Source organism: Camelus bactrianus, chromosome 5 (genome assembly GCF_048773025.1).
Source record: "Camelus bactrianus isolate YW-2024 breed Bactrian camel chromosome 5, ASM4877302v1, whole genome shotgun sequence".
NCBI lineage: Eukaryota > Metazoa > Chordata > Mammalia > Artiodactyla > Camelidae > Camelus > Camelus bactrianus.
Window position 1 is genome coordinate 71,341,054 of NC_133543.1, and position 13,046 is coordinate 71,354,099.

General features: G+C 38.1%; 1 protein-coding gene across 3 annotated transcripts in view; it reads right to left on the reverse strand.

Annotated features, from left to right (window-relative positions):
- Positions 1 to 314: 314 nt before the first annotated feature.
- Positions 315 to 13,046, reverse strand: part of CPS1 (carbamoyl-phosphate synthase 1) — a 135,942-nt gene continuing 123,210 nt past the window's right edge. For all 3 annotated transcript variants that reach the window (XM_074364058.1, XM_074364057.1, XM_010960062.3), the window contains 5 exons: positions 11,678 to 11,776; positions 4,465 to 4,524; positions 3,618 to 3,730; positions 2,155 to 2,284; positions 315 to 1,413 (listed from right to left, as the gene is read on the reverse strand). In XM_074364058.1, coding sequence (XP_074220159.1) covers positions 1,315 to 1,413; positions 2,155 to 2,284; positions 3,618 to 3,730; positions 4,465 to 4,524; positions 11,678 to 11,776 — 501 coding nt within the window. In that variant the 3' untranslated portion in view covers positions 315 to 1,314. The remainder of the gene's footprint in view (positions 1,414 to 2,154; positions 2,285 to 3,617; positions 3,731 to 4,464; positions 4,525 to 11,677; positions 11,777 to 13,046) is intronic.

A 13,046-nucleotide genomic window follows, 5' to 3' on the forward strand; every position in this document is an offset into this window, starting at 1 on the left:
GTTTGGCAATCTTTGGTAAGGGTGTGATTGTAACTATGTATTTGAAAAGATCCAGATCAAAGGTAACATACAACTATATAACAAGATAGTAATTTTTTAAATGAGATTTACAAGTAAGGGGCAGGAGGAGGAAAAAAATGTAACAATTTAAACTTCATTATTTTTAATTTGCTCATACCTTATATGACTTCGTATAGAAAAAGAAAAAAAAAAAGATACAATACTAGCCTCAAACCCCTTTGCATCAGAGAATAGAACAGATTTTATGTATCAATGCAAAAATAAATGAGTAAAGAAATGCAAGAATACAGGTGTCTTGCCTCTTAGTATTTTATTTAAAAGTTCACAATTAGAGCACTTATATCACAAAAAGTTTAAAAGCGACAAAGGCTGCCCTGTAGGAAGGACTTTTCTGTATGTAGAAGGAATGAGTGCCTTGTGCTTAAAATGCGGAAAAGTCACATTGCAGTGTGGGACTCAGTAGATCAACAGAAACTATAATCTGAAGGGATGAACATAACTTCCAAGTTATTCCACAGTTGGCAGGAAGGGGGAGCAGGCAGCAGAGATGGCATAAATCTGAAGAGTTCACTTGGCTCAGGTTAAAAATCCAAAGAAAAACAAGAATAAAACCATCTCAGCGGTATCCACCATCTGCTGACATACTGCAAAACACAAAACTGCAAACCAGTGTCCTTTAAAAAAATCCATACTTTAGAGACCTCTGTCACACTTCTCAAATTCAGCCCTGTGGGAGGGGATAATGATATTCCTGGATGAGCCAGATAGAATGATTATTAAAAAGAAGCAATACACAAACATCACGATGAAGGAGTTCATAAATTAAATCCGTACTGCACTTTAACAATTTTTGTAGTATTCTGCCTTGTTAAAGTGTCCTGAGCATGGCAGATGCTGCTTAAAAACAATGACAGTAGTGTCTGTAAAATATATATAGAAAGAGTTCAGAAGACCGAGCGGCGACTTTTTCTACCTTGATCATCATTAATCAGCACCATGAAACATTAGCTGCAAAGACGCACTTGGGAAGCTTAGCCCACCAAAAACAAGGCATTAGTAAATAAAGGAATTCTCGTGAAGAACGAGTTTCTCAGGAAGGACTCTCTAAGTGAGGTTTCCAAAAAGTGACTGACCATTTAATTGTGAGAGAAAAGAATCTGGAGGCATAACTAAGTAAACTGCAATAAAGTCTGATGTCAGTATTCATCTCTGGGAAAGAGAGTGGGCAGTCAGTTCATTGAGAGAAAAAGGGGCTTGGGTTGATTTGAGGATGGAGAAGGGGCATGTGTTTCCCTAGACCGTTTTTCCAGCACTGTGCTGCCGGTAGTGGAAGAGACTCTTGGCGTCCACACTGCGAGATTTCTTCACAGCTTCTGCAAAAAGTTTGGTCACCTGAAAACATAAGGGTAGGAATCTTAGCAACGCATACGATATGAAGGTGAATGTTTAATGCAGCCAGAATGAAAAGTCAAGTTTCTGTTCCCAGTTTTCAAAGGGGCATGGGATGAAAGACCCAAACATTTTTACTTAATGGGGACTTTCTCCTGCATCTCAGACCTCAACATGAATAAGTTTATTTTCCCCTACCCCCTGCACGGGGATTAAAACTGACTCAGGCAGAGGGGTAAAATAGGATGGGCGGAAAGGGAATGAGTCTTGGCAAATGGTTCTTCTCCTTGTGATAAATTTGGTGGGTCAAGTCCAGGTAGAACTGAATGTACCTCCTGCAATCACTGCCTACGAATTGGACACGTGCTTGCACTGTATCTGGATCTTCAATGATCATTAACCTGTTGCTTTTACACAGTGGCCTTCATTTAGGAACAATGGAATAAAATTGTATCTTTATTCCATGCCACACACCTTTTATTTAAAGGATAATCGTAGGGGTAATGAGAGAACCATGGCTTTCCACAGCGTATGATTATCTCAACTGCTCGGTCACCAGCTGTCTCAACTGGGCCATGACCTACCATAATAGACCATTATTTTAGATTCGATTTAGAAAATCGTCCCCACTCCCAAAGTTACAAGAAGGGGAGAACAGAGAGGCACGTGGAGAGAGAGCCACTCTTAAGGGAGGCACAGAAATTAAAACCCTCACATGGGCTACCGTGGAGGAAAAGAGCACACCTGGAAATTTGTGAGGAGGGCAATTCCACTGTCAACAGCTGTCCTGCGGATCACGTAATTGTCGTGGACAAATTTAGTGTTGTTATTCGGGAGGTTAATTACCAGGTCAATGCTGCCATCCCTAATCAATCTAGAAGAATAAACAAAATAAACACAAGCTTATAGGGGACTATATATATTTTACAATTAGTTTTAAAACACTGACGTAAATTACTCAGCCATCTAAGACAATGCCATACTGAGCTGACTGACACCTGCCCTCCTCTGTTCCTAAGTAAATGTACAAATTGCACACATTTAGGGGTTATAATTTTGTATTGTGTTTTTCAACGAATTCTGATGAATGTCTAACTAATCAGAAAGAAACATTTGTTTTCTCTTTAAAATGCTATCTGTCCATAGCGAGCGTTGGGGATTTGATAATTATTTTACAAGGAGGTGATTCCTCCAGCACTGAAGGCCAGTCCACCCTCACACTCCCTCTCCCAGATTAACTCCTTCACTGCCTGCTTCCCAGGGCTTCAGCCGATGGTTTGAAAATACAAGTCGTCTGGTTTAGAATTCAGCCATTTCACGTTCTGTTGCTGGGCTGCTACACACACTAGGAGACGCTGAAATGTCGGAGGCAGGTAGCAGGCTAATTATTGTTTTACAAAGCCCTAAACAAGGGCTCATAGCATCATTGGAAGTCTACTAAGTTCTGAACAATTTGGCCTTTTTTTTAAATCACTTTAATAAGGATTTATAGGTTACTTTCTTAAGAGCCCTAAGAGACAGTATATCACATAGAATTTGGTATGACTTAGCCATTCAGCAGGCTGTTAAATCCTGGAGCAAATGAGAATGATCTCCTAGGTACCTATGCCACATAGTTCTATAAGTATTGATGTAATGGTGTTCCTGAGGCTTACATGGTGCTGAAATAATGTTTTACAAAACCCAATGATGATGTAGACTAAGGCTTAATAACCAATCTGATTAAAGAATAGGAATTAGGTAATTCTACAGATGACGTTATTATAGCACTCCCCACAGTGTCCTGCATATAGCAAGTCCTCCATAAATTGATTCATTGATGCACAACCGCAGGGAAATGCAGCTGGTCAATCTTACACTTGCTATACACATATATGGACAACAGAAGGTTGGCGCAAAATACAAAGTGCTGCATTGCACTCTTCATGCCCGTAATTCTCATCCTGAGAACTCGGTGCCAGTCAAGGAAAGGATCCTTACCAGGAAGTATTTTGAAAGATGCTACATGTCACCATGTACACATATGGCATAGTGTTTTATAGTAATAGTGAAGTTCATGAGAATAAAGCTTTACTATCATTCACAAATTTACTCTTTTTAAGTTGGTTGACTAAGAGAACTTTTGGAAGACTTGATCTATCATACTAATTCCCAAAGTTAATCCTCCATTTATTTTGTTATCTCAGGAAACTCTGCCTAGTTCTTACTTTCTGATGGAAGACAGGCTGGGATTCTGTCCTTCTTGAGATGGCCACGCCACTGGGGTGGCAGGGACGTTGTTGGCATTGAGCCAGTCTGACGTGGCTTCCGTGGCAAAGAGCTGCGTTTAAAATGGAAAAGTCGGTTATTGCATCATGGGGAATGTTTTCATGGATCGAAGAAGCCTACTGGAACACACTGTCATTTAAAACACAGAGCAGAAGAAAACTGGTGAATAGGAGATGCCATTCACATCGCATCTCGTGAACAGAGATTTGGACTCAGTATCTGGAGTCGTGGGCATGTTAAATAATTTTTAAATATTTGAAGTAAGAAAACACTTAATAACCTCAACTGTAACTGCTTTTGTAGAGGAGAAAAATAAAGAATTATTGATGGCTGAGAATTCATTGTTATCATGCCAACAAAGCCTCATGAGCACAGACCCACCCGGAGCCTTGGGAATCATTCTGTTTTACAGAACCAGGCTTTGTGTGGAGATATTTATGGCAAAGAAGTTTTGCCTGTAACTGTAACAGCTGGAAACTATGACTTCATATGGAAGCATGAAAAGGAAAAAGGGAAAAATATATGGAATGCATTAAAACTTTCTCCCAATTCTGTACACGCCAAACTCCCTAAGGTTTTAGTTGGCAGATTCTTTTGAGTTTGTAGTAATTTTGTTAAAACTTAAAACTAGTCTTTCTAATGATTTTATTCCATTGAAATCTTGAAACTATCAAGGTAGTTATACCTTTCAGGTGGAAGGATCCTATTTTGGACTATTTCAGTCCCTAAGATTCTTTTTGGGGGATAGAATGCTGACAGAGAACTTAAAAAAATAATATCACATACCTTGAAACCTTCATTGTGTAACTGTTCAGCCACACCAAGGAATCTTGGACGGAATGATTGCTGAAATTAAAGGGATTTAACAAAATTCACTTTCCAAATACACATCTTAGTCATTTAGTCTCATGACATGGTATTTCTCATGTCATAGAAGGTAATGCCATGTGTTGCCAGGTGTTTTCTATTCAAAGATGACAATTTTTTTTTATCATTTTGTCTTCCTATAGTGAGTATAAGCTGTTATTTCCCAATATAGATGAAATTCCATTCACATTATCTTGCTTTCTACTGTCTTACTTTTTACTCCTTAAATTTCTTCACTTTCTATTTAATCCACTTTGCCTGTAGCATCAGCTCCACCCCACTTCCGGACAGACTCTTTTCCTGGTCAGGGAGACTTTAAAGTCACCTGGATTAGGAGCCCAACACCAAGCTGGCCTTGCTGGATGTGTGCCTGTCCAACCTGTTCTAATTACTGAATTCTAACTTCGGACTGCACTTCAGTAATGAGGCCCTGTCCTCTTCATTCATTTACAGCTCCCTACAATAAGTCAGTCATATGAGATTCATTTACTCTGAGGCAAAGAGTGAAAGAAAGGGTTCTGGGGTCACTAAGCTGCATTTCAAATCCTGGCTTTCCCATTCATTCCTATGAAAACTTAGTATCTTTGGGCCTCCATTTCTTCATTTATAAAACAGCCATTAAGGATAATGGTGCACCTACTTCTTGGTGCTCCATGATAACCTGTGTGACCTCGAGCAACTTACTTGACCCCTCTGTGATGTACTTTCTTCATCTGTTAAATGGGAATAGTAATAGTGTCCACATCATAGGGTTGCTGTGAGTATTCGATGAGTAAGTCCTACCTAGGTCTTAGTCCAGTACCTTAGCACAACTACTCGTCTATTAATAGTTCTTATTAAATATTAATTATTATTATTAAGATAGTTGTTTTTTTCAGCCTCCCAGAGATTAGATTCCTGCCCCTGCACCCTAGCTTCCAAGCCTGGGTTCCTCTACTGGCTATCACACTCAACAATACAAACCAACTTCCTCCTCACATACATTTTACTTCCGGACAGGCTTCCTTAACGTCCAATCTCACTGTTCAGATGTTTTCTTAGAGTTCATTGCTGTGCGCTTCAGAGAACCCCAGCTGGACCCATCTAGTTTCTGGGTCCTGCCTTCCCTGGACTGTCTGTTGACATCAGGGTTCCCCAGTTCTGAACATACGTCCCTCCTGAGACCAAAAGCCAGTATTTGCAAGACAGCGGTCAGGGTGAAGGAAAACAAAGCTCAGCGGTCTACCCAATGATCAGTCTCTGACCTTGACCTCATTAACATGAGTGTCTGAGTAACCTAACTAAACAGAGGGTACAAAATTATGCAAAGTTAAAAACATAGCCATTCTTCCCCAAATAAGCATTTTTTGGCTATTTTCCTCTGCAAAAAGTTTGTAAACAGATGACATAATTTGTTACTTTGACATAATTTGGTTACTTTTAGTAATTGTTTTGTAATCTATTAGAAACCATATTAGAAATGGTTGAAAAAAATCATGGATATGAGAAAGGGGAGGGCATAGCTCACGTGGTAAAGTGCATGCTTAGCATATACAAGGTCCTGGGTTTAATCCCCAGTACCTCCTCTAAAAATAAATAAGTAAACCTAATTTCCTTCCCCCCAAAATAAATAAATAATAATAAATAAAAAGATTAAAGGGAGATGTTGTAATGCACTGTAATGGAAAAGAATCTGAAAAATATATATATATTTTATTTCATGAATATAATCTTATTGCAGAATTTCAGACAAACTGAGAATTGTGATAAAACATACCAAGAACCTTACACAATTTTGATCACGTTCAGCCCACAAAACCTCCTAATGTTTACTTGCAGAGGCTTTTTGAGAAAAACTCTATATCTCAGGAAAAGACCCCAAGACTATGTTCAAATATAAAATTCTTTCAGATTCTGGCCCTCTCAATCCCAGAACTGCTGTTTTATGAGAGGAAACCTGTGACAAATAGAAAAGATAAATGAAGCGGGATGAATCCAAACTAAGGCAGACGAGGGGTTATTTGCGACAGTCTTCTAGAACACAAACTAACCAGGCCCAAGATAACAGCTTTTTATCCCCACTTAGGACCCAACAAGAAGACATGGGCCTGGATGCAAGAAGCTCATGACTAGACATAAAAAAATAAATAAGTATAAAGTCAGAGAGTTCCTCAGTGACAGTAGGGCAGTTTAATGAGGTATGCGGCAGCCTCCTTAAGAACAGGTTAGGCAGAGGAAGAGGACGATCGTTTATTCAAGTTTGATTCTGGCTGGAAAGCCAGGGACTGAATGAGATGGCATTTTAGGTTTTCTTCATGTTTTAAGAGTCCTTGAAACACAGCAAATACGTATGAAATATTCTAAATGAGCTTCTGAATTTTGTCAACCTCCCCACCTAATATGGAACATCACATCGTGACCTTCTGCTAAATACAGAGCAGACTTTAGGAAAAGCCAAGCATGTTAGGAGGCTCAACATAAAGCCGACCAACGAACACATATTGACCAACTGATACGCTAATCATGTGCTGAATGAACTATTCTCGATCTCTTACATTTGCCCCTAGCAAAAAAAAAAAAAATCACTAATAAGGTATGGTCATGTGATAACATAACTTTGAACCAGTTTTCTAACATACTACTTCACCAGCATGGTAGTTCTCAAAATGTAGTCCGTAGAGAATCAGCAGCACCTGGGAGTTTGTTTAAATTATGAAAATTTGGGCCCCACCCCAGATCTATGGAATCAGGGACTCCGGGTGGGGTCTCAGTAATCTGCATTTTAACAAACCCTCCAGGTGATTCTGAAGCACACTTCAGTTTATGAACAGGAGGGAAGAGGGGACAGGAGGACCATCCTTCATTCATTTTGTAATTCAAGGTGAAGATGCATTAACCTTGGCCAAAGTCACTATGAAAAAAAAAGTTTGAGAGAGGAGTACTAGAATGTAATTTTTTTTCTTTGCCATTTTAAAGTAAAATAAGTCAGCAAGTCCTCTAAAGACCTGCAGACACCAGTCAGAACCTCATTATGGAGCTGTTTCAATGCTGTCCCCCAAGTGGAAAAGATAAATATCTGACATGACAATATTGGCAGTTCCCAGCCAGGGAACTGCTCTGCCTTCTGGTCTGGGGTGTTGGCTTTCACAGTCACATTATAAACTTCTATCAAACATGTATTGAACACTTGTGACACATAAAATAGCCTCTCTACAAAAAGAAATTACAGCTGTCAGCTTGGATCTGAGTAGCCCCAGATTTAATAGCTGACTGAAAATACCTGGGTAAGAAACCATTTGTTATTAAGGTGAAAAGTACAAGCTGATTTATTTCCTGGAAAATGTTTATATGAAAGAAAGTCTTTATATACATATATGATAATTCGAGGAAATATACATATATATATATATATATATATGTATATTTCCTCCAATTATCATTTTCACATTAATCCAACTTCTGGCTACAGAACCGAAAGCCAAGTTAAGACTGTGTGATGTCTGTGGACTCTACAGAGATGTCTGGGTTGACAACTCTATGGTTGTTTCTAATGATTCTGTGTTGAAGATGAAAGGTTATTCATGTCACTTGGAGTCGTCTTTCTTCAAATAAAATGCTTGCTTTGTGTTTCTGAGCAACACTGAAGCACAGATGTCAGGATGGTTCTCTCCACTCCACAAGCATCACTGAATAGCCCAATCAGAGGGGAAAAAACAGCGAGGGCTCTCGATCTGCTCTAGAGTGAGTCATTTATTGTTAAAGGGTGTTCCAGAAAATTTCACAACAAGGCAGATTGCCTACTCAGAGCAACTAAAAATAACTCCTGATGGGGCGAAAAGAGGCTTGAAATATTTCAGGAAAATCAAAGATGATTTTGTTGGCACATAAATGTGAATTACCCCTTCCTTATTTTAGGGTCTCTACCTATGCAAAAGCTCTTGATAGAGACACAGTGCATACAATAAAATTAAGGATCCTTTGACAAAAATCTAAATCTTGATTTTTTTTCCTAAATCCTAGTTATACAAGATTAATGTTACGAATATTTCTGACTTTCCCGGTAATTTGACTATAGGATTGACTTTGAGAGGGCAGAAACAGGGTGTGTGTGTGTGTGTGTGAAGGAGTAGGGTGGGAAGAAGAGAAATAAAAATTAGGAAAACTGACATAAAACCAATGAGCCTGTATGCATGCATGTGTGCACACACACAAACACACCCATACGATCTACTAAATGTTGAGAAGTGGTGGATACTTGCTAGTACTAAATTACTATTTAAAATATGTGTTAACCCACCAATAATAAGAAAAAATGTTTCCTGGCTCTGAGTCATTTTTGCCTTTACTCCATATTTCTCTCCCCCACCTCCCAATTTTCTCTTGCAACTTGTTGTGAAAAATTAGAGTTAAGGTTTCTTCAAGTAAATCCTTCTACTCATAGCAGGCAGCTGGATCAGGGTGGGGCAATAAAGAGAAAAGAAAACCTTCACTTCAAATAAATGGGACCGACCATCCTCTCCACTTATATGTGAAGGGATAATAAAGCAAATTACTGCACCAGTGCTGGCTACCAGTGCTCTCCACAGCACCACATGAAATGAATGATTATTTTAAGAAATCAAAATGCAGTTGTGGACTTGCTTTCTTAGTACGTCATTACATAACTAAATGCCTTCTCTTGTATTTACTGGCCCTAATCCACATTTATATATTAGCAATACTATTTTAGGTCCCCTCCAGTTCTGACTCTATATATTTGAACAAGTTTATATGACTTCTTCTGGCCCAGTGGAAACAAGTTAAATAAAATGATTCTTTTAAAGGACAATGTATGCTGAAATATGGAATTCTAATTTATCCACAGTTGCTATGAAGCCTAGGTAAAAAGTTGAGACTAGATTTGGTCCCATTCTAACTAAAAAAGATGCCCAGTGAGTTATATAACTATTAACTTTCTGGTTAGTATATTGTGTCATAGTGTTCAGCTAAATTTATGACTACACATTTTTTTAAAAATCACTGTAAATGAAAATCCTCCACATAGTAATGAAGAGATTATACATTAACTGTTGGAGACATCAGCTTTTCTTTGCTTCCCATATAAAGTAGGTCAGAAAATGATTCTTGCCTATTTCTAGAGGCTTAGAGTATTGATGATCAGTTTTACTACAGGTGCAAATATTTTATCAAATATAATTTTATTAAATATTTCTTTAAATGCACTTTTTAAAATTTTGTAATTAAAATACATATCTATTTAAATTCTAACATTATGTACTCATGCACAGGGAGAAAGCTCTGTGCAAAAATTCAGGAAGCTGCTAGAACATTGATTTATTTAAAAAAGAATACACTGAAAGGTAGAAGTTCAATGAACAGAACCTCATGGCTTTAAGAAGACTCTTTTTTCCCCCTATAAAACCCCTTTTTCCCTACAAAGCAAAAATCCCGTTCACTGATGCCAAAATCACACAAGTGCTTCATAGGGATCAAATTAATTTTTGCTTTACATTTCCCCGCAGCACTGGAACCAAACAAGGCACGATTTTATACATCACTGCCTTCCTAAACTGGTATTTCTAAATGTTAGCACTGTTATGATTAGTTGTGAGGATGGAGACTAAGGGCATGGTCTCCTCTGAATGCCCCCAGGTCTCACATTAAACTTTAAGCCATAACTGAAAGTTGGGCAAATACTCTCAGACTTGTGACTTAATAATACTTAATACCCATTTATAATGTGATGAGTCTCTCATATGGTGCAGTATGTCTCTAAACTACCATTAAGTTTCACAACTTCAAGTCATCTTGTTAGCCTCTGCTCTAACTGTTCACCATCGCCCTTCTGGCACCTTTATGAAGCAAAATCCCAAGTTACTCTCTGCAGAAACTTCTTCAAAGCCACTATCAGCCAGTCTCCAGAGTCTAATTTGCTGATATTAAGGCACCCTAGTGAGACGCATCTATGATAACCACCCATTGACTTGAAAATACCTGGTACTACTCTAATTATATTTTTATTGATTTGTATGTAACCATGCAGGGTTTGAACTTATTAAAAGTATGGCAGGGGTGACATACAACATCATCTATTGTTTTTATAGTCTCCAAGAATTACTAGTCTCAAATGAAAGTGAATGATCAGTTGGGAAACATCTAGTATTTTTTAGGAAATGCATAAACAAACAGTTTGTACATTCTCACAATAAGTATTCCAAACAGTATTAAGAGTTTCCGGGTTCCCCTTTTGCCCTAAGATTTACATTTGACTTGCAATAATAAGGCAATAATGCCCTTTTCATTGGATGAAGATATCCACTTATGATTATTTCACCCTGAATTAACTTAGAAGACTTTACTAAGTAGTAATATTTCAAGTATACTGTGGGATGTGCTGACTTTCTCAAGCCCATTAAGTCACTGCCTTTTAAGAACTCTCAATTAGTGTTGGTGTATCAGACTGAGACAATTTCTCAAATAATGTCTATATCTTCTTCAGCTTTGAATCACTGACATTTAGTAGAAATTGAAATGTGAATGAATGACTATAAGGAAGGGAGGAATAGAGGTCAGGAGGGGATAATATGACTTCAGTTTGGGGTGTGTTGAATTTAAAACATCCAGATAGAGTTACCCAGCAGATTGTTAGAAATATGGAATGGCTGAGGATAAAGATTTAAAGTTGATAGTTTCAGACAGGAGAGTGGATACCATAGACATGACTGATCTGTCAAAGGGGAAAATCAAGAGATAGAGACAGAGACAGAAAGAAAGAAGAGGTAAGGCTCAAATTTACGGAAAGCCTGTGTTCAGAAGCTAAAGAGGAAGAACTGAAAGCAAAAATAAATAAAAAAAGATGTAACCAAGAAATAGAAGAGATCCCCTTCAGGAAAAATATCCCTTCCCTAAAGACTTTCTCTTTCTGTTTTTCATTTGTTTGTTTATTCACTTACTTGTATTAGCTGCTGCAGTAGAAAAAAAGCAAAAATCAGAGAACATACAGAAAACAAATGCCCATTCTTTGTAGAGGTTGTTGTTCTCTGCAGTGGAACTTTAAACAAATCTCCCCTCTTCTGTACCACAATTAAGGTGCTTTCCCCCAGCCACTGTCAGCATGTGCCCACAGGCATGCACACAGCCACACACCACTTACCTGGATTCCAATCAGGATGCCTTTCTGGGGTATCTTAAACCCTGTGGAAAGCATCGCCTTTAGGAAAGCTGTATGAATACCTTCACCAAAGCAAGCCACCTGTTTAGGATAAATGAAAAAAATTAAGTAAAAGGAAGCAAATGACAGTCAACCACCCTTACGAAAAAAAGACACAAATGGAAAGCCACAGACTCCCTATGCTAGGTTTTATTGATTCAGCTGCCCAAAGACCATGCAATCTGAATCCAGGGATTAAAAGTCGGACCAAAGTAGATGTATCTTATGTTTTTAATTAAGCATAATGAATAAATAAGCAATGCTTTCTCTATCCAACAACACTCCATGGAGCAACATAACTGAATTCTACTGTGAGATATTTGGATACAAATCACAGCTTCTAGCCCATAATGAGGTGGGTTACCAAATGTTAATTTCACTTAATGTTTAAATAACAGTATATGCCGTGTATGCTATGCAACAGTGCGTGAGTTCACGGGTCAGGAGCACAAATGCGTAACTGCTGATCAATTGGCTAGGAGTCATTTCAGACAGCTAAGGAGAAAGCCTTCTGAGAAATTCAATATATCTATGACAATCTCAAAGAAGCTTGTTTTATTATTATTATTATTTTCATAAAAATGAACAAAAAATACCTTGCTACTAGTCCTGAATACTATAGCCATATGTAAAAAAAAAATCCAAATTAATACGTAATGTTAGGATATACAGGGGCTTCTTCTAGGGTAACTGTGCTGCAAGTCAAATGACCACCGTAACTACAGAACAAGTGCTCTATGTAAGCCTGATGGGGGTAGATTCTGCCATGCACATCATCATTTGGCACAGGTACAGAACCACCATTACAGTAAATAGCACTGATGGCTAAATTTATTCTTGAAGCAAATGACTCCCTTACTGTCAAAAGAAAGTTCTCATGACTGTGATTTTCAGTTGACCACCAGTACATGCTGCTTTTCACTCCACAGAGAATATTTTCTTTGGACAAGTACTGACCAACCAACTTAAGCAATATCAACCTAAGTTAACAGGAGCCAAATTCTACTGAAAGAACCTGGGCAATCCCATAGTAAGTGCATATGCAACAATACTTCAGAAGTTTCAGCAGTTTTCTACAAAAAACAGAGGAAGTAACTAAATATGTAAGCAAAGATCAGGACTACCACCTCACCTCACCACTAGGAATGCTGAAGGCTTATTTAATCCCACAACAAGCCTTTTAAACATTGCAAATGTCGCTGAAGCATAACTAAGATTTCACCGAGCTAGAATTATTCTGATTTTTGGTTATACAGCAGACCTTGTAACGTAACACCTGGAAATATGACTCTAATAATGGAAGGAGAATTCT